At 51.0% G+C, this 22,137-nt stretch overlaps 1 protein-coding gene across 1 annotated transcript in view; it reads right to left on the minus strand.

Annotated features, from left to right (window-relative positions):
• Positions 1-410: 410 nt before the first annotated feature.
• Positions 411-22,137, minus strand: part of MYO1F (myosin IF) — a 38,755-nt gene continuing 17,028 nt past the window's right edge. Inside the window, exons 11-28 of the mRNA XM_065933251.1 lie at positions 21,715-21,795; positions 21,535-21,621; positions 20,471-20,557; positions 19,818-19,985; positions 17,802-17,887; positions 14,130-14,211; positions 12,482-12,588; positions 11,898-11,996; positions 11,531-11,675; positions 4,453-4,567; positions 4,188-4,357; positions 3,744-3,889; positions 3,263-3,409; positions 2,921-3,069; positions 2,389-2,472; positions 1,602-1,797; positions 1,352-1,521; positions 411-834 (exon numbers count right to left, since the gene is read on the minus strand). Coding sequence (XP_065789323.1) covers positions 758-834; positions 1,352-1,521; positions 1,602-1,797; positions 2,389-2,472; positions 2,921-3,069; positions 3,263-3,409; positions 3,744-3,889; positions 4,188-4,357; positions 4,453-4,567; positions 11,531-11,675; positions 11,898-11,996; positions 12,482-12,588; positions 14,130-14,211; positions 17,802-17,887; positions 19,818-19,985; positions 20,471-20,557; positions 21,535-21,621; positions 21,715-21,795 — 2,196 coding nt within the window. The 3' untranslated portion in view covers positions 411-757. The remainder of the gene's footprint in view (positions 835-1,351; positions 1,522-1,601; positions 1,798-2,388; positions 2,473-2,920; positions 3,070-3,262; positions 3,410-3,743; positions 3,890-4,187; positions 4,358-4,452; positions 4,568-11,530; positions 11,676-11,897; positions 11,997-12,481; positions 12,589-14,129; positions 14,212-17,801; positions 17,888-19,817; positions 19,986-20,470; positions 20,558-21,534; positions 21,622-21,714; positions 21,796-22,137) is intronic.

Consider the following 22,137-nt stretch of genomic DNA (forward strand, 5'->3'; position numbering starts at 1 on the left):
AGTGAGCACTAAGGAAAGAGATATGGGGTGGGGGCAGGGTCCAGGGATGACTCTGAGTGGATTATGGGGGGACATGTGGGACCTGCTTCCTTCCTCAGGGTCCCAGCTGGGTTTGGTATTAGGGAGGTGTGTAGATTCAAAAGCTGACAGGGCTCACCAAAACATTTTCTGCGGGAGAGCTGGCATGTAGCTTCTGGAAGCCAGCAAGTGAGACAAACTCAAGCTTTGTGAGGGACAGGAGTGTATCCGAGTTCAAGACTTGGCTCTGTGGAATCTTGGGTGAGTGACTAAACCTCCCTGAGCCTCCATTTTTCCATCTGTAAAATGGGGTTGTTTGCTGATCCTACCTCACAGGGTTATGAGAAGGCAGTCCTTGTTGGTGCTCAGTAAGTTAATTCATATTTTCACTCGGCAAACATTTATTGCCTTGTTTGTGACAGGAGGGAAGTCAAGCTTGTCAATATCCCCCCAAATGTGCTTGGCTCTTTGCCCCTGGGACACAGCTCTTATCCTACTCACAAGGCAGCTGTGAGGTAGGTCCTGTTAGCCCTGTTTGACACAGGAAGAAACAGGTATGACTTGCGGGAGGCCAGGGTCCAGGGCAAGGGGACAGGGGCTCCAGTGGTGACCCCTAGACCCAGGGCCTGAGTTAGGCCGGGCTGGAGGTCACAGAACTGGACCTTCTGGCCAATGCAGCCGAGGGAAATGAGACCCATGTTGCAGGATCCAGGCAGGCAGGCAGGCAGGTGGGATCCACTCAGATCTTCTCCACATAGTTTCCGGGGAAGAGGCCCTCCTGGCCATGTAGCCGGCCTTTCCACCAGCCTGACGGATCTGTGGGAGAGGAGAAGATATGATCCCATGCCCAGCTTGCCCTAGAGAAAGCCTTCATGCTGGCTCTGTGTTTGTCTGTCTTGTCTCCACGGGCCCAGCATAGGGCAGAGACTGTCTTCTCTAAGACAGAAAGAAGGGGTGGAGCTGCACGTGCGTTGGCCTTGCCCCTGGCTCACACTTTCATTTTCTAGACCATCCACTCCTGCTCTTCCCCATGATCTCCATGGGGGACCCAGGAATAACTCCTAAGATGTTCCCCCACCCACCTGCAGAGGGTGCTGTTGAAGCTCCTCTAGGTGCAACCCAGGGGCAAAGTAGGGAGGTGGCCTGGGCCATCCAGACAAGGCCCATTTCCAACTCACAAGGTAGGTCTGCTATTGGCCCTAGTGCTTGACAGGTGGGAAAAATGAGGCTGGGGTATTGGTTGTGATGCAGTGAGGCCAGGCTCCCAGGGTTGCTTAGGAGGTGACCTCAAGACCTTGGAGGTGTCCTTCTATTTCTGCCCTGGCACACACACCTTCCATAAGGATCTCGATGACCTCGTTCACATTGAAGCTCAGCTCATCCACATCTTGGCCGACATACTGGTACAGTGCCCGGCACCTGGGGCCATGCACCCGTGGTTGGGGCTTGGGTCGGCCTACACCAGGCACAGGTCGCTGTCCCACGCTGCGCTTCCTCTGCATGCTGTGGGCACATGAGGGCACTCGTCACAGCCCCAGACACTCCCCATCCCATTCCTGGGGCTGCCCTCCCACACCACCTACCCAGCCACGCCTTGGTCAGGCACATTGAGGAATTCTGTGTTGTGCTCTGAGGGGGGCCGTGCCCGTGGGCGTCTGCTGGCCCCCAAGGCTGAGGATGGAGGGCCCCGTGGTGGCCGCTGGGAGCCCCCTCCAGATGTGATCTCCATGGGCAGGGGGCCCCTTCTGGCAGAGGGAGGTACCCCATTGCGGTCCAGGCCTGCAGCAAGAGTAAGGATGGGAGCATTTGTCAGGGTGATGCTAGCAGGATTTGAGGAGGACTTAGCTCCAAGTTCCCTGAGGGAAGAGGCAGCTACTCTCAACCCTGTATGATAAGGACTGGCCTGGAGAAAGAGACCCTGGGGTTATGAAGGCATAGATTGAGACTGCTAGGGGTAAGATTTTCCCCGACCTACTTCTGAAGGAGGGCTTTTGTGGGTGGGTCTTAGAGGATGAATAGGAGTTCATATGGAATAGGAGTTTGGGAGACAGGCAGAGCAAACAGCTCAAGCAAAGGCCTAGAGGGAAGACAAAATTTGGTAAATTGGCAAAATAGGATGTAACTTGTATGACAGGAGTTTAAGATGGGAGGAGAGAAGAGGTCACTGGTTAGCTGGGGTCAGAATCTGAAGGGTTTTTGAATATCAAACTAAGCTTAGCCTTTATTCTATGGGAGATGGGGAGCTATAGAGAGTTCTGGACAAAAAAGAAGAGAGTGGTCCACTCTTCGTAAGATCCCGTTGACAGGAGGTCTTAGGCCTTGGAGCCCACAAGAGGCAAGGAAGACATTTAGTGTCAGGTGTCTCTTCACCTCTGGGGGGCCCGGGAGCTGCGCGGGTAGCGGTCTGGCCCGGCCTTCTAGATTTTCCGTGGGCCATCCCCTTCCGTGTGGGCTCTGAAAGGGAAAGGGGAAAAGATATAGGGATTTGAGTGGTGGCCACACTAGATTCTTGGCCCCACCCCCAAGTCCGGTTTACTCTGGGCCCCGCCCCCTAACTCACTGGCTCTCTCATCAGGACAGAGCCTCTTAGTTACTGGAACACTGATTGGTTCCACCCAATAATTGGCCCCGCCTCTCCAGGACCCACCCCTTATTGACTTTGGGGCCCGCCCTCTCCAAAGATCTTCTCATCAGGTCTACTCTATGGCCACGCCCCTCCATATTTCTCGCTCACTTATTGGTCACCGCTCTAGCCCTGCCCTCTTCGTGGACTTGTCCATTACCCACTCTTGACCTCCCTCACTGGCTCCGCCCCACAGTCTTGATTGGTCCCTGTCTCTGATCCCACCCACTACAAGGCCAGCCTCCTGTGCTCCAAGCTCCTGGTTCTGCGCAGACTCACTGGAGCTTTTGGGCAGTCCGTCACCCACGCTGACTGTCAGGGCCTTGCCGCTAGCCTTGAGCACCGCCACGTCGCCGGAACCACGCGAGAAAGTGACGCTTCGGGTGCCACCTCCGCCCCAGCCCTCCTTCTTCACCCGGAACTGTAGTCTGTGAGGAGAGGAGGAAGCTGTGGTTGTCCCCACCCGCCAAGCAGGGGTCACCTCCTCATCCCCTCCTTGCGGACCGGGGCTGAGATGGGAGGGGGCAAGGCAAGGGCGCATTTCGGTCAGTCTGTGAGGCGGGGGAGGGGGCTCTGTGCCAAGCCCAGCCCGAGGATGGTGCGGGAGGTGGGGGGTCGTACGTGTCGCTGAAGGTGAGGGCCAGGGGCCTCCGCACCGCCTCCTCGAAGCGCTTGCACAGGAGGCTGACGAACTCAGTCTTGAAGATGCTCTCCAGGAAACTGTCGGCCGCGTCTTCTTGGAGGATGAAGAAGTCATCCTGCCGCGTGCTGGGGGAGGGGCGGGAGGAAAAGCATGTGAGAGTGACAGGTGAGGCTGGCAGAAGGGCTGATATTTGAGATGCAACAAGGGAGGGGCAAGTGAGGTGTGACACAGGTGGGGGCAAACGGGAGAGGTGGCAAGGAGCTGGAAAAGGTGGTAATAGAGAAGAGTCAGGAGAGGGGATGGGTGCTGTTGGCAAGTGACCATGAATGCGAGGGCAAGTGAAGGTGACAGATAGGACCAAGAGAAAGTTGCCAGGTAGAGAAGGTTAACATGTTCAGGGTGACAGATGGGGTGACAGGAGGGCAGCTGATGATGAAGGGTGCTAGTGGGGGGCCTCACCTGAGAGAAACTCCCCGGAGCGCCTGGATCTCCAGCTTCTTTTTCAGGACTTCACGCACCTGGCCCTTCTCAGGCCCCTTCTTCACCTTCTCCCGCCCGATCACATACACACACTTGGGTGTCAGGATCAAGTCCCTCTTGATGGGCTATGAGGATACAAGACCAGAGAGGCTGGTGCCAGGAACCCTGGGCATGGGCAGCCTGCCCTCAGGGCATCAACCCAGATGCCCTGGACAGATGATCTGGACAGATGTGTCTGACCTGGTGAGGATATATCTGATGGACAAGTGTGTCTGGGCTATATACAAGTATATATATGGTGGACAGTCATGCCTACATTAGTTGAGCCTATATCCATGGGCAGATGTGTTTGGGCAAGGTGCAAGAGTACCTCTGGTGGGGCATGGGCAGGGTCCCGGATATGGCTGCCTGCTAGTGCCTCACCTTGAAGCGTCGGTCATACTTGTTGACAGAGTCAGCAAAGTCCACGCGCTCTCTCTTGCCTAGGAACTGACGCAGCTCCGGCCGCTCCTCCAGCCCCAGGTAGTCCCCAACGAAGTTCCTATTGATGCTGTTGCGTCTCCGCTCCTTCTTGTTCAGCAGGATGTTGGAAGCTGTGGGGGCACAGGGTCCGGGGGGCAGAGGTCATGGTTTGGCTCCCCCAAGCCAATCCGTCCTCAGCCCCAGCTTCCCACCTGCAGCCTCTCACCTTCCTCCCGCATCTCCTCGTACTTCCGGACTGCCACATGGCGTCGCCAGGCCTTCTGGATGGTGCGGGCAAAGCCATCGAACTTGCGCTCTCGCATCTCCTCTAGGAGGAAGAGCTGGACAAGAAGGAGGGCTGGTGGGTCCCGGCATCTCCCCGGGGAGCACAGTTTCCGGTTTCCTCTGAGTTTCCACCCCACCCGTGTACTTTTGCTGACAGGCACCTGCACACATGCTTTTACGTTATGGACACAAAATTTTGTCTTCTTCCAAATGACCAGACCCAGGAATCCCTCCCAATATGGAGCATAACTTCTGCATTAAATTACAACTGTAGATTTGTCTTGCTGGGTTTAAATCCCTGCTCTGCTACTTACCACCTATGTGGTCTTGCCAGAAATGTTATAACATGATGACTTTTCACCCTTTTTGAGCTATGGCCTACCATCCGTGGGAGGTTCATATCTGTTTCAGAGAGGTTAGAAATGTGAACCAATGTGCATCTTGGAAAACCAATAAAAGTACTTTAGATAGGAAAATTGGACAGACAGGCCTATTGATGGGACTAGTGACCATGTGGTTGTACAGTATACAACCTGCACACCCATCCATGGCAGCCCCTTAAAGGAAGCTTTGATAGAAAAGCAGAGAAAATTTGAATTTTAAGAGTCTCCACCCAGAGGGGATATCAAGAATAAATTATTAGAGCAAGTCACCTGGAATAATAACCAGTGACTATATCAGAGAAGGAACCTATGGGATAAACTATTACAAATCTACAGTAATAAAATTAAAAGAAGCTTGCTCCTTGAAGAAAAGCTATGACAAATCTTGACAGCATATTAAAAAGCAGAGACATCACTTTGCGACAAAGGCCCGTATAGTCACAGCTATGGTTTTTCCCATAGTCATGTATGGATGTGAGAGTTGGACCATAAAGAAGGCTGAGCGCTGAAGAATTGATGCCTTCAAATTGTGCTGGAGAAGATTGAGGGTCCCTTGGACAGCAAGGAGATCAAGCCAGTCAATCCTAAAGGAAATGAACCCTGAATATTCATTGGAAGGACTGATGCTGAAGCTGAACCTCCATTACTCTGGCCACCAGCTGCAAAGTGTCATTGGAAAAGACCCTGATGCTGGGAAAGATCGAAGACAAAGGCAGAAGGGGGAGGCAAAGGATGAGATGGTTAGATAGCATCACTGCCTCAATGCACATAAATTTGAACAAACTCTGGGAGATAGTAGAGGATAGGGGAGCCTGGCATGCTGTAGTCCATGGGGTCACAAAGAGTCAGACATTGAACAACAATAACAGTAATAAAAACAATTGTGTTGGTCAAAGAATAGAACAAACTTGGACCAGACAGATGGTTGGGAAACACTGTAGTTCAAATGGAAATTTAGTGACAAAAAGGACAGCATGGTCAATCAGTGACGATGGGAGAATAATTGAAAATAAAGTTAGGCTTTATTTAGAAAAAAACAATTAGCACTTCAGCCAGAGGGTTTTCTCAAATACACAAACATCACATCACTGCTGAAAGCCTGAGTGCCATTTTGATGACAATGATGGCTAATGTCTCCTAGAAACCCCAGACTTCCCTGGCAGGACTAAAAGAATTCTGCAGGTACTTGGTTCAAGCTCACTTTAAAAATACATAATATCTTGGAGGGCTTGTAGATCTGTGAGTGTTGAGAACTGGAGTATTTCCTGCCTTGTCAGTAAACAAGGATTACAGTCATCAGTGATTCTGGCTGTCCAAATGTGAATATCTGAGCCCTAAGGGCACTCAGGAAGGAGAATACTTGTGTGACCTGAGAGTCAGCAGACTGTAGCCATTCCCTACAGTGAGCACTGAGGGACTCTGGGTATGAAAACACTGGATATTGGCCCCAGATAGCTGAGATGCATATGAAAGGAGTGATTTCAGTGAGCCCAGACTCTGGCATCTTCCCATATATAGAAAAGCGCTAAATTCCTTCACTTGGGGTGTCTGGTTTTCTTTAATTCACAAAATCCTTTCGATGTTCAGACTACCTGCCCTTTGTTGCACACTTCTATGTAAACCTGACTCTTCCCCCTAAGTCCTTGGAGCAGTTCTCTAAGGGTCACTTGAGATTCTTTCTCCCGGGTTTAAGTCCTAAAAATTCCCACCGAATAAAACATAACTCTCAACATTTAGGTTGTGACTATTAAGTCAACAGTGTTTATAACTGATCATAAAGAGTGGGTCTTCTTTCTCACCAGAGAGAAAAAACAACATCTCAGGCCGACAGGTTGCAGGCATTGAGGTATATTTTGTTGTTGTTCAGTCGTTAAGTCCTGTCTGACGCTTTATGACCCCATGCACTGCAGCACACCAGGCACCTCTGTCCTCCATGTCTCCCAGAGAGCACTCAAATTCCTGCCTATCTAAGCATCTCATCCTCTGTCATCCCCTCTTCCTCCTGCCCTCAATCGTTTCCAGCATCAGGGTCTTTTCCAATGAGTGGTATTTACATATTCTTTTGTTTCTCAGACCAGTACTCTGTGGATCCAGGAGCTGGCATACAAATCTTGTGAAGTGATGCCCATACACGGTGCCTGGAGGGCATGTACACGCATTCTGTGGTTTGCTGAGGGGATGGCAGGTCTGAGTAAAGGGAGACCAGCCATGCAGAACTAGGGGCAGACCAGTCAACCAGGACAAGTGTCTTCCAACCTTGTTATTTCTCCCCAGGGAAGAGGATTTGGTTTCAGCTTGGGAAATAAATCTTCCTTTCCCCACAGTATTAAAAGCATCTCTTTTCGTGCTGCTAAGGGCAGGGGTGGATGTGCTCAAGGTGAATGACACACACACCCCAGATCTGAGCTTGACCTGGTGTAGTGCACTGAATAGCGTTCTCCCCAAACTTAGGTGCACTGGGTGGACACTTGTGAATGTGACTTTATCTGGAAAGAGGGTCTTTGCAGAGGTAATCAAGTTAGCATGAGGTTAGACTGGAGTAGGGTGAATCTAAAATCCAATGTAACTGGTGTTCTTATAAGAAGAAGGAGGGACTTCCCTGGTGGTCCAGTGGTTAAGAATCCACACTTCCAATGCAAGGAGTATGGGTTTGATCCCTGGCCAGGGAACTATGATCCCACATGCTCCATGTGTCAAAATATAAAAAAGAGGGAAATTTGGACCCAGATACACAGAGAGGAAGGCCATGTGATGCCAGAGGCAGAGATTATACACCAACAATATAGGTATGATACATCTGTATACCAAGAAATGGCAAGGATTGCTGATAACCACCAGAATTCAGGAAGAAGTAAAGAAAGAATCTTCCTTGGCACTTTCAGAGGGCTCATAGCCCTTGATTTTGAATTTCTTTTCTTTCTTTCTTTCTTTCTTTTTTTTTTTTTTATTTTGAATTTCTCGCTTCTAGAAATGGGCTTCCCAGGTGGCTCAAAGGTAAAGAATCTGCCTGCAATGCAGGAGACTCGGCTTTGATCCCTGGGTTGGGAAGATCCTCTGGAGAAGGAAATGGCAACCCACTCTGGTATTCTTGCCTGGAGAATCCCATGGACAGAGGAGCCTGGTGGGCTGCAGTCCATGGGGTCGCAAAGAGTTGGACATGATTAAGCATAAGCATGAACCTCCAGAAATGTAAGAAAATAAATTTTTACTAGGTTAAGCCAGCCAGTTTGTGGTACTGTCTTACAGCAGCCCTGGGAAACTTGGGGTGATGGGTTGCCAATAGGTGTATAAAACATTTGAGGCATTTTGAATTCATGATTACAAGAAACAAGACCCAACTCTAAATAAGTGCGTCTGTAGTTGAGAAAAGCTCCAACTCCATTAATTAGCTTAATTCTTTGATCAGTTTTTGAGAAACCACAGTTAAACTGTTTCCATTTTACTAAAATTGTTTTCATTAAAATTAGTTTTTTTTTTTTTTTCCTGTGCAAATTTTTAGTCTCTGTTTTTCTTCCTTATGAGACTTTCCCACCAGGGACCTCCCCAGTGGTCTAGTGGTTAAGACTCTACTTGTCAATGCAGAGGGTGTGGGTTTGATCCCTGGTTGGGGAACTAGGATTCGACATGCTGCAGGGTGGGGCCAAAAATTAAATAAACTAAATTCTAAAAACTTTCCCACCAAGCTTTTACTTTTATGAGCTTCATTATTTCCAGCTAGTTCACCTTCACCCCCTCAAAATGTGCAGAGCGCAATTTTGGTCAAAATTTGATTTTACGTTTTATTGTCTTAGCCAGTGCTAGCATTCTTTTCATACTGCAGCCATTAAATTAAAAGACACTTGCTCCTTGGAAGAAAAGCTATGACAAACCTAGACAGCATATTAAATATCGGAGACATTACTTTGCTGCAAAGGTCCATATAGTCAAGGCTATGGTTCTTCCAGTAGTCACGTACGGATGTGAGAGTTGGACCATAAAGAAGGCTGAATGCTGAAGAATTGATGCTTTTGAACTGTGGTGTTGGAGCAGACTCTTGAGAGTCCCTTGGACAGCAAGGAGATCAAACCAGTCAATACTAAAGGAAATCAACTCTGAATATTCATTGGAAGAACTGATGCTGAAACTGAAGCTCCAATATTCTGGTCACCTGATGGGAAAAGCTGACTCATTGGAAAACACCCTGATGCTGGGAAAGAGTGAAGGCAGGAGGAGAAGAGGACGACAGAGGATGAGATGGTTGGATGGCATCACTGACTCTATGGATATGAGTTTGAGCAAACTCTGGGAGTTGGTGATGGACAGGGAGGCCTGGATTGCTGCAGTTCATGGGGTCACAAAGAGTTGGACGCAGCTGCACTGAACTGAGCATTCTTTTGTCTGTGTGTGTGTGTGTGTCAATTTTTGTCTTTTCCTTTCAGAGTCATATGTTCCAATTTGCCAGTAACCAGCAAGATGGATTCTCTTCCTCTCTCTCACCCTCCCATTTTCCTCTTTTTTTCTACCCCTCCCTCTCTCTTCTCTTTCTTATGTGTTACCACTTAAATTCTTCCAGGTGTGGTTTTAGCCTCAGACAGTTTTGGTTTGTACTGTTTACTGGAGTGGGTAGCCATTCCCTTCAAACCAGAAATCAAAGTCAGGTCTCACTGCTTTGCAGGCAGATTCTTTAACATCAGAGGCACCAGAGCAGCCCAAGTTTCTATCACTAACAATATCTATTTTGAATGTGATTCTACACTATTTTTATTCTTTGGAGCAAAGTACATCCATAGCAAAAAGCTCTAGGAGGTAGATGCCAACGTATCTGGGGGATGAAGAATCTGGACCTCCCAAGAAAGAGACTGTTTTTGTAGCTATGGAATCTCTAGAGCCTCCACCCCACTCTGTTATGTTTTTGCTTTGATGAGAGAACAGTTACTTGTGAGTTACAGTAACATCAAGGGAATCATGCAGACAATCTCCTCATTGTCTTCATAAAGTCCTTGAGAGGCTATGGAGCGGGTGACATGATTATGCACGTGATGGGCACCTAGCTGGGCCTGGCCCACATCCCCCAGCACACCTTGCCCCCATGCTCCAGCTTCTCTGGAACCTAAGATACCCTTGGAAGTCTGGTGAACCAGCACAGTTCACTGAGATGGTCATCTCTCTGTACTTTCCAGTCCTCACACCAAAGCAGGTGGTCAGACAGGCCCTTAGGGGCTTCTTCACTTTGCTTTCTTTTTGTTATTCTTGTCACTGTTGCTTTTTTAAAAACTCGCCCCCTCCCAGCTTTATTGAGCTATAACTGACATACAGCACTGTGTTAAGTTTAAAGTGTACACATACATGTTGATCTGATACACGTATTATGTTGCAAAATGATGACCACTATAGGTCAGCTAACCCTTCTGTCCTGTCACATAATTACCACACAATTACCATGTCTTTCTTGTGGCGAGAACATTGACGATCTACTCCCTAGGCAAATTCCCAGTACATAATGTGCTGTGCTTAGTCACTCGGTCATGTCCAACTCTTTGTGATGCCGTGGACTGCAGCCCGCCAGGCTCCTCTGTCCCTGGGGATTCTCCAGGCAAGAATACTGGAGTGGGTTGCCATGACCTCTTCCAAGGGATCTTCCCAACCCAGGGATCGAACCCAGGTCTCACATTGCAGGCGGATTCTTTACCGTCTGAGCCACCAGGGAAGCCCCCAGTATATAATACAGTACTGCCAGCCTTAATGACCACACCGCCCTGTACCTTAGATCCCTGGAACTTATTGTCATTGTTGCTTTTGCTCCTGAAAGTAGAGGCAGCATGAAGTTTGGGGTGCTTCCAGCCTTTTGATAAAAGGCTCGGAGCTGATGACAGTGTGCTAGAAGGATTATTTCTACATTGGAGGATGTGAAATGAGGTTTGTCTGGTAACAAGAAAATTGCCACTTTAGGACTTCCCTGGCAGGCCAGTGGTTAAGAATTGTAGGGTGCATGGGCTCGATCCCTGATCAGGGCACTAAGATTCTGCAAGCTGTGCGGTGTAGCCAAAGAATACATAAAAATAAACTAAGAAAATTGCCACTTTGACCTGAATCTCTGGTCCAGGTACTCATGAAAGAAGGAATGAAATAAGAAAAGAGAGAGAAAACAGGACAAAAGGAAGGAAGGCAAAGGAAGGAATGAGGATGATATTAGAAGGAGATGGAGGAAAGAATAAATAAAGGAAGGTCCCTTCCAAGAGGCTGTCACTGCAGGTGGCTATGTGTTTCTCTACCTGCCTCCTGGCCACCAAGGACCCTCTAGCTAATTTTTTTTTTGCCATGCCCAATGGCATGAAGGATCCTAGTTACTCCACTAGGGATCAAACCTGCAACCCCTGCATTGGAAGCTCAGCATCTTAACCAATAAACCACCAGTGAAGTCCCACTAATATAGTTTTCTTGAGCACCTACTAGAGGCCAGGCACCGTGCCTCGGACTTCCCATGTTTTCTAATTCTCACGTTGATTCTGCAGGGTGACTAGGATTCTCCCTAGTTTCCAAATGGAGAAACCGAGGCTTGAGGGTGGCGGGGAGGAAACGTGCCCACGGTCACCCAGGTGCCTGAAGAACGGGACCATGCAAGTGATGCTGGTGTCTGTGTCTCTCCCACACACTTACGGACTCGGGGTTCTTGACGAAAACCTTGGTGCTCCCCATCTGGTACTGGTCCGGCTCCATGTTGACTGCCCGTAGCAAGTGCTGGACCCCCTGACGCTCGTCCCCGCGCCAATACGGCCATGTCTCGGGGGTCAGAATGGCGTACCTGAGGCCGGGGCGGGGGAGGGTCTGAGCGGCTGGTGGGGCTGCGGGGAGGGTGGGGCGCCTGAAGTGGGCGGGTGGTGGGCGGGGCGCCTGGAGTGGGCGGGTGGTGGGCGGGGCGCCTGGAGTGGGCGGGGCGACTGGAGTGGGCGGGTGGTGGGCGGGGCGACTGGAGTGGGCGGGTGGGCAGGGCGGGCGGTGGGTGAGGGCGGCAGGGACGCCTCACCTCTGCAGGAACTTGGCGAACTGGCGGCGGTAGGCAAAGCCCGCGCGTCGCACCCTGATGTTCTCCTTCAGACCCAGGTACTCCACCTGGTGCTTGACCCTGGGGAGAGGGCAGCCTGAGTCCCCTGGTGGCGGCCTCACCGCTCCGGGGCTGTCTGGATTCATGCTGGGAGCAGTTTAGGGGGTGAGTTCTGAGGTCTAGGGAGGGGGTTCAGTGCTGGTCCAGGGGTCCACTTGGGAGTTAGTTCTGTGCACTGGGGGCCTGGGTTCTAGGGGGAGGGGTCGGTGTTTGCTGCGTGGTCAGTTCTAGAGTCAATTCTAGGGGTGGGTCCTGGGGTCTGGGGAATGAGGGGGACTGTATTATTAGTTCCACAGACAGTCTGGGATCCTCCCTGGGGACCTCGGTCAGTGCTAGGTGTAACCCCGGGGCCCTGAGAGGTTTTGCGCTGGTCCTAGGGGTTAGCCTGGGTGAGACCTGTGATGAATTCCATGACCCTGGGGGGTGGGGGGGAGGTTAGCGAGAGAGGGTCAGTCTCGGGGACAGGCAGTGTGGACTGGCTTAGGTGGGGCGGGGTGGGTGGTCACCTGTTCTCTTCCCAGTCACGGGGCCTCTTGGTCTCGTTGGGCTTGATGCATCGGATGTAGTGGGGTGTGCATCTCTTCAGCGTGGACACCAGGTCATTGGCTTGTTTCTAAGGGGGGAGAGAAGATGGGGATGGAGGGCACAGATGGGACCCTCTGGCCCCTCTCTCTTCCCATTCTGAATACAGCCCTAAGAGACTGAGACACACTGCACGGGAACATGGGGGGCGGCACCTGATGGACTCAGGTATCCCTGGTCCCTATGTGACTCTGTTAGCATGTACCATATGGGGTTGATATCCTGTGTGTGTACCTGACCCGTGAACTCCAAACCAGGAGCTCCCATGTCTGCCGCACTCACCGCTTAACCAGGCACAGAGTAAGTGCTCAGCGAAGGTTTGTTGATGGAATAGCTGAGCACGTGGGAGCACACACTGCCTGTCCTTTGGGGCACAGGTGTTTTAAAAGCAGAAAATCACACGTGTGTGCCTGAGAGGCCAGAGTGGTGCATTTTAGTCCTGCAGGGGAGACTAGAAAGGAAATCGTTCCAAAGGGGAAGACTAGAGGAGTGGGAGGAGAGACCCTGGCATGGATCACAGTTCTGCTGTGTGATCTGAGCCAGTGACTGCACTTCTCTGAGCCTTGGCCTCCCATCTGCCAGGTGGGACTAATCTCGTGTCTGTAAAGTGTCTCGTGTTTGCTGCCAGCACTGAGAAGTGCTGTTATATACTGTTATTAAACTATTATTATGATGGTACATCCATGTTCATAAAAGCACTCTTCACAATAGCCAAAAGGTAAAAACAGCCCAAGTGTCCATCAGTGGAGGAATGGATAAGAAAATATCCATTATATCCATGGCATATTATTCAGCCTTAAAAAGGGAGGAAATTCTGACATATGCATGAACTTTGAAGATATTATGCTCAGTGAAATAAACCAGCCACATAAGTGTCCAATTCCACTTATAGGAAGTCCCCAGAAGAGTTACACCCATAGTGACAGAAAGCAGGATGGCAGGTGCCAGGGGCTGGGCGAGAGGATGGGGAGTTAGTGATTAATGGGGACAAAGTTTCAGTTTGGGAAGGTGAGACAGTTCTGGAGATCGATGGTGGGGATGGTTGCACAACAATGTGAATGTCCTTCATGCCGCTGAGATGTACACTTAAAAATGGTTAAGGCTCAGATGGTAAAGAATCCTCCTGACAATGTAGGAGGTGTGGGTTCAATCCCTGGGTCAGGAAGATAGCCTGGAGAAGGGAATGGTGACCCACTCCAGTATTCTTGCCTGGAGAAGAATCCCATGGACAGGGGAGCTTGGCTGATGACAGTTCATGGGATCCCAAAGGATTGAACACAACTGAGTGACTAACACTTTCACTTTATGTACATTTTACCATAATGAAGAAGAAAGTGACAAAATGACCAAAAGACCAAAAGAAAAAAAAAAAATAAATCATTAGGATGATGGCTCATGTCTTGATTTAGGGGGTTAGGAGGACATTAAGGAAGCTGGTCCAAGCTCCCCTACCCCAGCGCTGGAAGAAGCCCTTGTTGCATAGAAGATGCCAGAGGGAGGGGCAAAGGCTCTGCGATGGGGAGAGATGGACATAGGAATGAGAGAACTGGACGCATCCCTCCCCATGCCCACCTTGATCTTGGAACCGGCGGTGCTGGGGCGGCCCTTCTTTTCCAAATCCAGCTTCTCAGGAAAGAGCATCCGGAGGAAGGCCCTGGGTGGGGGAAGAGAAGGAGTTTGGAGGTGCAGGTAAACCTCGGGTGCCTTCCTGGAGGTGGGGCTGTTGAGGTGTCTGGAACCCAGAGATCATGCTGTACATGTGTGGTTCTCCCTGAATGTCGGCAGGTGTGATGATGCGAACCAGAGGGTGGGTTTCATCCTTTTGGTACCTTGATTTATTTGTACTGTTACTTTTTCCTCTGTGACTGTGCATGACTTGGGTAGCAAGTGAAATAAAACAGTTCGACTAAGTGATGTGGCATCTCTGGCATCACAGGTAGGCCCCCTTGGAGGAACTGTCTTATAGGCAGAGGCTTGCACACGCATGCAGGGAAATACAGACAAAGACCTTGCTGCTGCGGCCCCATGGGTGGTAGCCACAGATGGGCATAACCTCTGTGTCTATCAACAGGGCATTGGTTAAATTCACTTTGGTGAAACTGAGCAGGACCCTTGAGGGGAACTTCCCAAAGACAGACAATTCCTCCTCCTTCCCATGTCCACCACCCCCCCCCCCCCCCCCCCCCGCCACCATTTTCTGTTGGAAAGCTTTAGCCTCCTAGGCCTTCTCTGAATTCCAAACGGCAAATTTAATCAGAAAAGTGAGAAAATACAGAAACAAAGGAAAGCAGTCAAGCAGGACAAAGTAATGATAGTTTAGCTGTAAAAGAAAGTTAAAGACTTTCAATTCTTCCTCAGTGGGTGTAGAGGGCTTCCTTGGTGGCTCATCGGTAAATAATCCTCCTGCCAGTGCAGGCGATGAGGTTCAAGGGTTCAATCTCTGGATTGGGAAGATTCCCTGGAGAGAAAAAAATGGCAACCCACTCCAATATTCTTGCCTGGGAAATCCCATGAACAGAGGAGGCTCGGGGGTTACAGTTCCATGGGGTCGCAAAGAGTTGGACATGACTTGGCGACTAACAACAAAGAGCTATAGATAATATCCTGAACCAAATCCTTAAGCTGTTTTGCAAATACTAAAACCCCTGCCAGGTAGAAGAAGTTAAATAAATTCTGACCACCAGCATGTAGACCCCAGACCAGCTGGAACCAGAAAGTTGATGATTAAGATTCCTGAAACATCACCCTGTTACCTCACCATCAACTGATCAGAAAATTGTGAAAGGATCACACCATGTGACCCTTTCTCTCACACAATCTGTAAAGATCCTTCCCTGAAAGCCCTCGGGGAGTTTGGGGTCTTTTGAGTAGAGCTACCTGTTCTCCTTGCTTGGACCTGCAATTAATGCTGTACTTTCCTTCACCACCTGGTAGTGTTGGGAGGTCGACTTTGCAGTGAGTCAGGTGGGCAGGCCTGAGTTTGGTTTGGCAACATTGTTATGTTCATTGTTACATTCCTCTTTAATGAGATCTTCCCTGAGGGCTATAATCTAGAATGAGTGGACTGCTTAGTAGATGCAGACTATATACCAGACCACCTGACCTGCCTCTTGAGAAACCTGTATGCAGGTCAGGAAGCAACAGTTAGAACTGGGCATGGAACAACAGACTGGCTCCAAATAGGAAAAGGAGTACGTCAAGGCTGTATATTGTCACCCTGCTTATTTAATTTATATGTAGAGTACATCATGAGAAACCCCGGGCTGGAAGAAACACAAGCTGGAATCAAGATTGCCGGAAGAAATATCAGTAACCTCAGATACGCAGATGACACCACCCTTATGGCTGAGAGTGAAGAGGAACTAAAAAGCCTCTTAATGAAAATGAAAGAGGAGAGTGAAAAAGTTGGCTTAAAGCTTAATATTCAGAAAACTCAGATCATGGCATCTGGTCCCATCACCTCATGGGAAATAGATGGGGAGACAGTGGAAACAGTGTCAGACTTCATTATTTTGGGCTCCAAAATCACTGCAGATGGTGACTGCAGCCATGAAATTAAAAGATGCTTACTCCTTGGAAGGAAAGTTATGACCAACCTAGGCAGCATATTAAAAAGCAGAGACATTACTTTGCCAACAAAGTCCCGTCTGGTCAAGACTATGGTTTTTCCAGTGGTCATGTATGGATGTGAGAGTTGGACTATAAAGAAAGCTGAGAGATGAAGAATTGATGCTTTTGAACTGTGGTATTGGAGAAGACTCTTGAGAGTACCTTGGACTGCAAGGAGATCCAACCAGTTCATCCTGAAGGAGATCAGTCCTGGGTGTTCATTGGAAGGACTGATGCTGAAGCTGAAACTCCAGTACTTTGGCCACCTCATTCGAAGAGTTGACTCATTGGAAAAGACCCTGATGCTGGGAGGGATTGGGGGCAGGAGGAGAGGGGGACGACAGAGGATGAGATGGCTGGATGGCATCACCAACTTGATGGGCATGAGTTTGAGTCAACTTCAGGAGCTGGTGATGGACAGGAAGGCCCGGTGTGCTGCGATTCATGGGGTCGCAAAGAGTCGGACATGACTGAGTGACTGAACTGAACTGATGTGTTTGCACACATGTGTGCTCAGTCATGTCCAACTCTTTGCGACCCTATGGACCAGGCTCCTTTCTCCATGGGATTCTCCAGGTAAGAATACGGGAGTGGGTTGCCATTTCTACCTTCAGGGGATCTTCTCCCCCCAACCCAGGGATCAACCCCCTGTGTCTCCTGCATTGCAGGCGGGTTCCTTTACTGCTGAGCCACCAGGGAAGCCCACACAAGTGATAGGAATGGGGATTTGACTGCAGTTTTGCATGAGGGATCTTTGTGGGTAATGCACATGTTTCAAATTGAATTGTGGTGATGGTTGTACAATTCTGTACATTTATTAAAAATCATTTCTAAAAATGGATGCATTTAATGGTATACAATTTAGACCTGAATCGGGCCATTTAAAAATAAGTATATGTGTAGATTCAGTTTTATTGGATGTGGAATAATATGGGACAGAGTTGCTCTAAATCAGTGGTTCCCAAACTGGAATGTACACATGGCTCCTGGGATCTTGTTAAAATGCAGACTCTGAGTCATTCAGTGTATGGTGGAGCCTGAGATTCTTCTTGTATCAGAAGATGTTCATGTTACAATTCTAGAAACCACACTATCAGCACTTTAGGAACCACTGTCTTAGAACATTCACTCTGTTCTATGTTCCATTTGCTTTCAAATTGTGGTGCTGGGGAAGGCTCCTGAGAGTTCCTTGGACTGCAAGGAGATAAACCAGTCAATCCTAAAGAAAATCAACCCTAAGCATTCATTAGGACTGAAGCTGAAGCTGAAGCTCTGATACTTCGGCCACTTGATGCAAAGAGCCGACTCATTGGAAGATACCCTGATGCTGGGAAAGATTGAGGGCAGGAGAAGGGGGTGGCAGAGGATGAGACGGTTGGATGGCATCGACTCAACGGACGTGAATTTGAACAAACCCTGGAAGACAGTGACTGACAGGGGATCCTGGTGTGCAGTCCCTGGAGTCATGAAGAATCAGAAATGACTGAGCCACTGAACAGCAAAATTCACTAGAAACAGCTGCCCCCACAAACTCTATGGAGTGATGGGAGCTCTGGGGAAGGTTAGGTGGTTCCTGGGCCTCCTCCATCCCCACAGGGAGTTGCCCAGAGACCTCTACGCCTGGAGACCACTCACTGCTCACTGGTCTGCATCAACTCTATGAGGTCAGAGAAGAGGACATCACGGTTCCTCTCGCAGAAGCCGCTGACGTCATAGGAGACCTGGAGGAAAGTGGCATGCGGGGGAATGAGAATCTGAAGTGAGGGATCGGGGATCCCATGGGGGCCCACCCTGGGGTGAGAAGACTGGGTAGTACCTATGGTTCATATTAGGCAGTCAGGAGCAGCATGGACCTGGTTTGGGGTGGGTGAGGCTGGAGGTTTAATGTTCAAGGTTAGATTGGAGGGTTAGGACTGCAGTCTGGGTCAGAGGGGAGAGAAGATGGAAGGTTACAGTCCAGATTGGAGGAGGGAGCTGCAGACTGGATCAGAGGAAGGAGGAGATGACATATCCCAGCTTGGGGAGTAAGGGGCTGTAATCTGGGTAGGGCAGAGCAGTCCCTGGGTGTCTGCTAATTAATTTGGAATCAAAAGGTCACATTAAGCCTCTGTGTTCTGGTCGACTGGAGGCCTGGGGGATGTGTCAGAAGGGTTATAGCACTGGCTGGAATTTGGTGGGTGGGTGTGTGGGCGGGATTCAGCCTGACTTGTAGACTGGGTCTGCCATCCAAGGTGCAGGCTCCCTATAGTTCTGGTCAGGCTACTCTCAGGATGAGGAGCACAGAGCCCCAGCCCACTTTAGGAATGGTGGGCTGCAGCACAGGCAGGGAACCACTGGGGCTGTTTACTGCCCATGATAAGGTCAAAGAGAGAGTGTGCAGTCTTGTAAACTGGGGAGGGGGACCTTGACCAGGGTGGGAGGACAGTGGGTTTCTGAAACTTTGGGTAGGGTTCTGTCTGTAGGGGGTCTGTCTGAGGCGGTAGGTTGCAGCATGATGCAGGGGTCTCCAAGTTGGGATCAGAAGAAGCGGGGCCATGTTCTGGGTCAGGGGGACACTGGGGCTTATAGCTCAGATTGGGGCTTAGGGGGCTCTGCTGCCTAATTTGGAGTTGATGGGAGGGAGTTTGTGTCCTGTAAGGTGGGGGCGGTGCTCAGTCATTTTGGACTGTAGCCCACCAGGTTCCTCTGTCCGTGGGAATCTGCAGGCAATACTAGAGTGGGTTGCCATCCCCTTCTCCAGGGTATCTTCCCGACCCGGGGATGAAACCCGCATCTCCCGCAATGGCAGGCAGATTCTTTACCACTGAGCCACCCAAGGAGTCTATAAGGAGTAGGGGTCGCTGTCCTGTTAGTTGGGAGTGCTGTGGCCTTGATGGGGGAGTGGACAGTGGGTTTACCAGCCCTGCTGAAAGGCTGTGATAGTGGCCGGGCTAGGCCAGTTCCTGGGGGTCAGTGGGAGAGGGGGATCGTGTTTCTGGTCAGTAGGCGGAGGGCTCGAGAAGGGGACCAGTGTTCTTTAGTACTGGCTGGTGTCTGGGTAGATTCCTTCTGTTGGGAGATTGGGAGGCTGCAGCGGGGAGTCTCTGGAGGTGTGTGCGGGGAGGGGGGAGATGGGGGGTGTCTGAGGGGCGGGGCCTGACGGGCGGGGTTCGAGGCACAGGGTTTGAGGAGTGAGGACGGGGCCAGAGCGGGGCGGGATCTGATGGGCGGGGATGGGTCTTAGGGGGCGGAGACCGAGGGGAGGAGTCTGACGGGCCGGGTCAGGGCTGAGGGTCCGAGGGGTGGGGTCTGATTGGTGGGTCGGACCTGAGGGGCGGAGTCTAATGGGGGGGGGGGTCGTGCCTGAGGGGCGGAGTTTGAGGGTCCGAGGGGCGGGGTCTGATGGGTGGGGTCGGGTCTGAGGGGCGGAGTCTGGTGGGGGGATCGTGCCTGAGGGGCGGAGTCTGATGGGGGGGGGGGTCGTGCCTGAGGGGCGGAGTCTGAGGGTCGAGGGGCGGGGTCTGATGGGTGGGGTCGTGCCTGAGGGGCGGGGTCTGATGGGGGCGGGGGGGTCCTGCCTGAGGGGCGGGGTCTGATGGGTGGGTCGGGCCTGAGGGGCGGAGTCTGAGGGCCCGAGGGGCGGAGTTTGAGGGCCCGAGGGGCGGGGCGCACCTTGCCCGCGTAGTGGTGGATGACGAAGCCCGCGCTCCAGCTGTTGAAGTGCTCGTGGTTGCCCACGGCCGCCTGCAGCTTCTGCAGCAGCGTCTGGTCGGCGCCGCCGCCGGTGGCGTGCATGGTGGCGCACACGTCGTCCAGGACGCTCATGATGCCTGGGGGGCTCTGTGGGGGCGGGGGTGAGGAGGTGGGGAAGGGCTCAGCCCGGCCCCGGCCCCAACCCCTTGCCGCTCCTGGGAGGGAGCGGACGTGATGGGAAGCTCCGATGTGTGGGGATGCTGTGGAAGCTGGCTGGTACAGGATGGGATGGGGAAGCCCATAAGGGATCCGTGCCTCTATCCTTTCCCCAGATGGAGATGAAGGGGACCTGTCGATTTTGACCCCTCTCTCTCCCGCAGCCTGCCTTGGGGGCGATGTTTGTGGAGTGAATAAGTTACAGGTGAGCAGAGTGAACGGACGTGCTGGCTGATGGATATGTCTGTGGGGCTCCAGCTACCTAAGGGGGAGCATGGGTCAGAAGGGTCTATGGGGACCCAGAACCTCCAGGGTTCTCCCAGCTTTTCCAAGCCCAGCTCAGGAGCACAGTGATTTCCCAAGCCTAGTTCTGACTGGGGCCCAGCGAGAACCCCTAAATCTGGCTCAGCCCTCACCAGCTTGTTTTCAATGAGGTCACAGACGATTTTGTTGTTGAAGTACTGGATGGGGGTCCAGCGGATACCCTCCTGTACGTACTCCTCCTGGGGGTGGCAAAGGGGGCAGGGATGAGACCGGGCGCAAAGATGTGTTTCTAGACTGTTAGCTTCATAAGCATGGGTGGAGGAGGTGTGACAGATGTCCCCCCCCCCCCATAACTTGTCCCTCCCATCTCATCACTTAGGACTGTCTCCCATAACAAATCTCATTTCCCTGGAGGTCAGACCTTCCCCCTGGGGCCCCAGAATTGAGCCCCAGTTGCCTGAAGTGTGACCTTTTCGTGAATACATCCCATTTGGCTCTTAAAAAAAAAATTCCTTTCAGAGCTTGAAAGGCCAGTGGTTAAGACTCTGTTCTTCCACTGCAGGGGGTATGGGTTCAATCCCAGGTGGGAGTCTAAGATCTGACATGCAGTGTGGTGTAGCCAAAAATAAATAAATAATTTAAAAAAAAATCCCTTTCTCACTTCTTCAGTCATCTCCTGGTATTTTCCCTGAATCCTAGTCTCAGGTTCTGCCTCTGCAGGATGGGTAGAATGAAAACAGCAAGATTTTGTCCATCCCATTCATGGGGGTCTTCTCAGCACCGCAAACAGTGTCTGTTACACAGCATGTGCTGCTCAGTCGTGTCCGACTCTTTGCAACCCCATGGACTGTAGCCCACCAGGCTCCTCTGTCCATGGAACTCTCCAGGCAAGAATACTGGAGTGGGTAGTCATGCTCTCCTCCAGGGGCTCTTCCTGACCCAGGGATCGAATCCATGCCTCCTGTATTGGCAGGCAGATTCTTTACTGTCTGAGCCACCAGGAAGCCCATTGAAGGTTTGAACAAAGAGGCAATGCTCCAGCCCCCATCAGAGCTTTAGAGATAGAAAACCTCTTGTGAAGAAGGAACTTGGACATGTCAGCAGAGAGAAGTGCCCATGTGGGGCTGGGGTGTCCCTGGTTGCTTGGCAACCTTCATGGCCCCACACCTCCTCCCCAGTGACCCCTGGCCCTGGCCAGTTGTCTTCCCCTGCCCACCTGTTCAGCCTTCAGAGTGAGTTCAATAAAGATCTGCTGCAGTTTCTCGTTGACAAAGTTGATGCAGAACTGCTCAAAGCCATTTTTCTGCCAAGGGAGGAAAAGCATGCCTCCCTCAGTGGGCTGATGCTGGAGGTCCCCCTCCCCCAGGGTGGGCATGGGTTGGCCGCAGGGTCATACCTGGAAGATCTCAAAGCCATAGATGTCAAGCACGCCGATACTGTACTCCTCCTGGGGCTTCTGCATGGCACGGTTGATGGCCTGTGATGCACAGGGACACTAGGTGAGTGGCTACACAGGCCTCCCACTGTCTTGAAATGCTCTTGTCCACTCCCACCAGTGTCTCTCCTGCCTTCTCCATTGCTGTGCCTACCCTCACCCCTGTCCATCATTCCTACAAGAAACCAGGTGTTAGGACATTAGGGTTCCTGCCTTGGGAGCTGGCTCTGCCCCTTAACCACTTTGCACCTCTATTTGCTCATCTTTAAAATGGGTTCACAGTAGCATCTCTCTTAGAGGGCTTTTTCTTAAGAATTAAATAAATCAATGCATGAAGAACAGAACCATAGCTGGTATGTATTAATTGCTATGGAGTGTTGGCTA

The sequence above is a fragment of the Muntiacus reevesi genome, chromosome 1 (genome assembly GCF_963930625.1).
Source record: "Muntiacus reevesi chromosome 1, mMunRee1.1, whole genome shotgun sequence".
Lineage (NCBI taxonomy): Eukaryota > Metazoa > Chordata > Mammalia > Artiodactyla > Cervidae > Muntiacus > Muntiacus reevesi.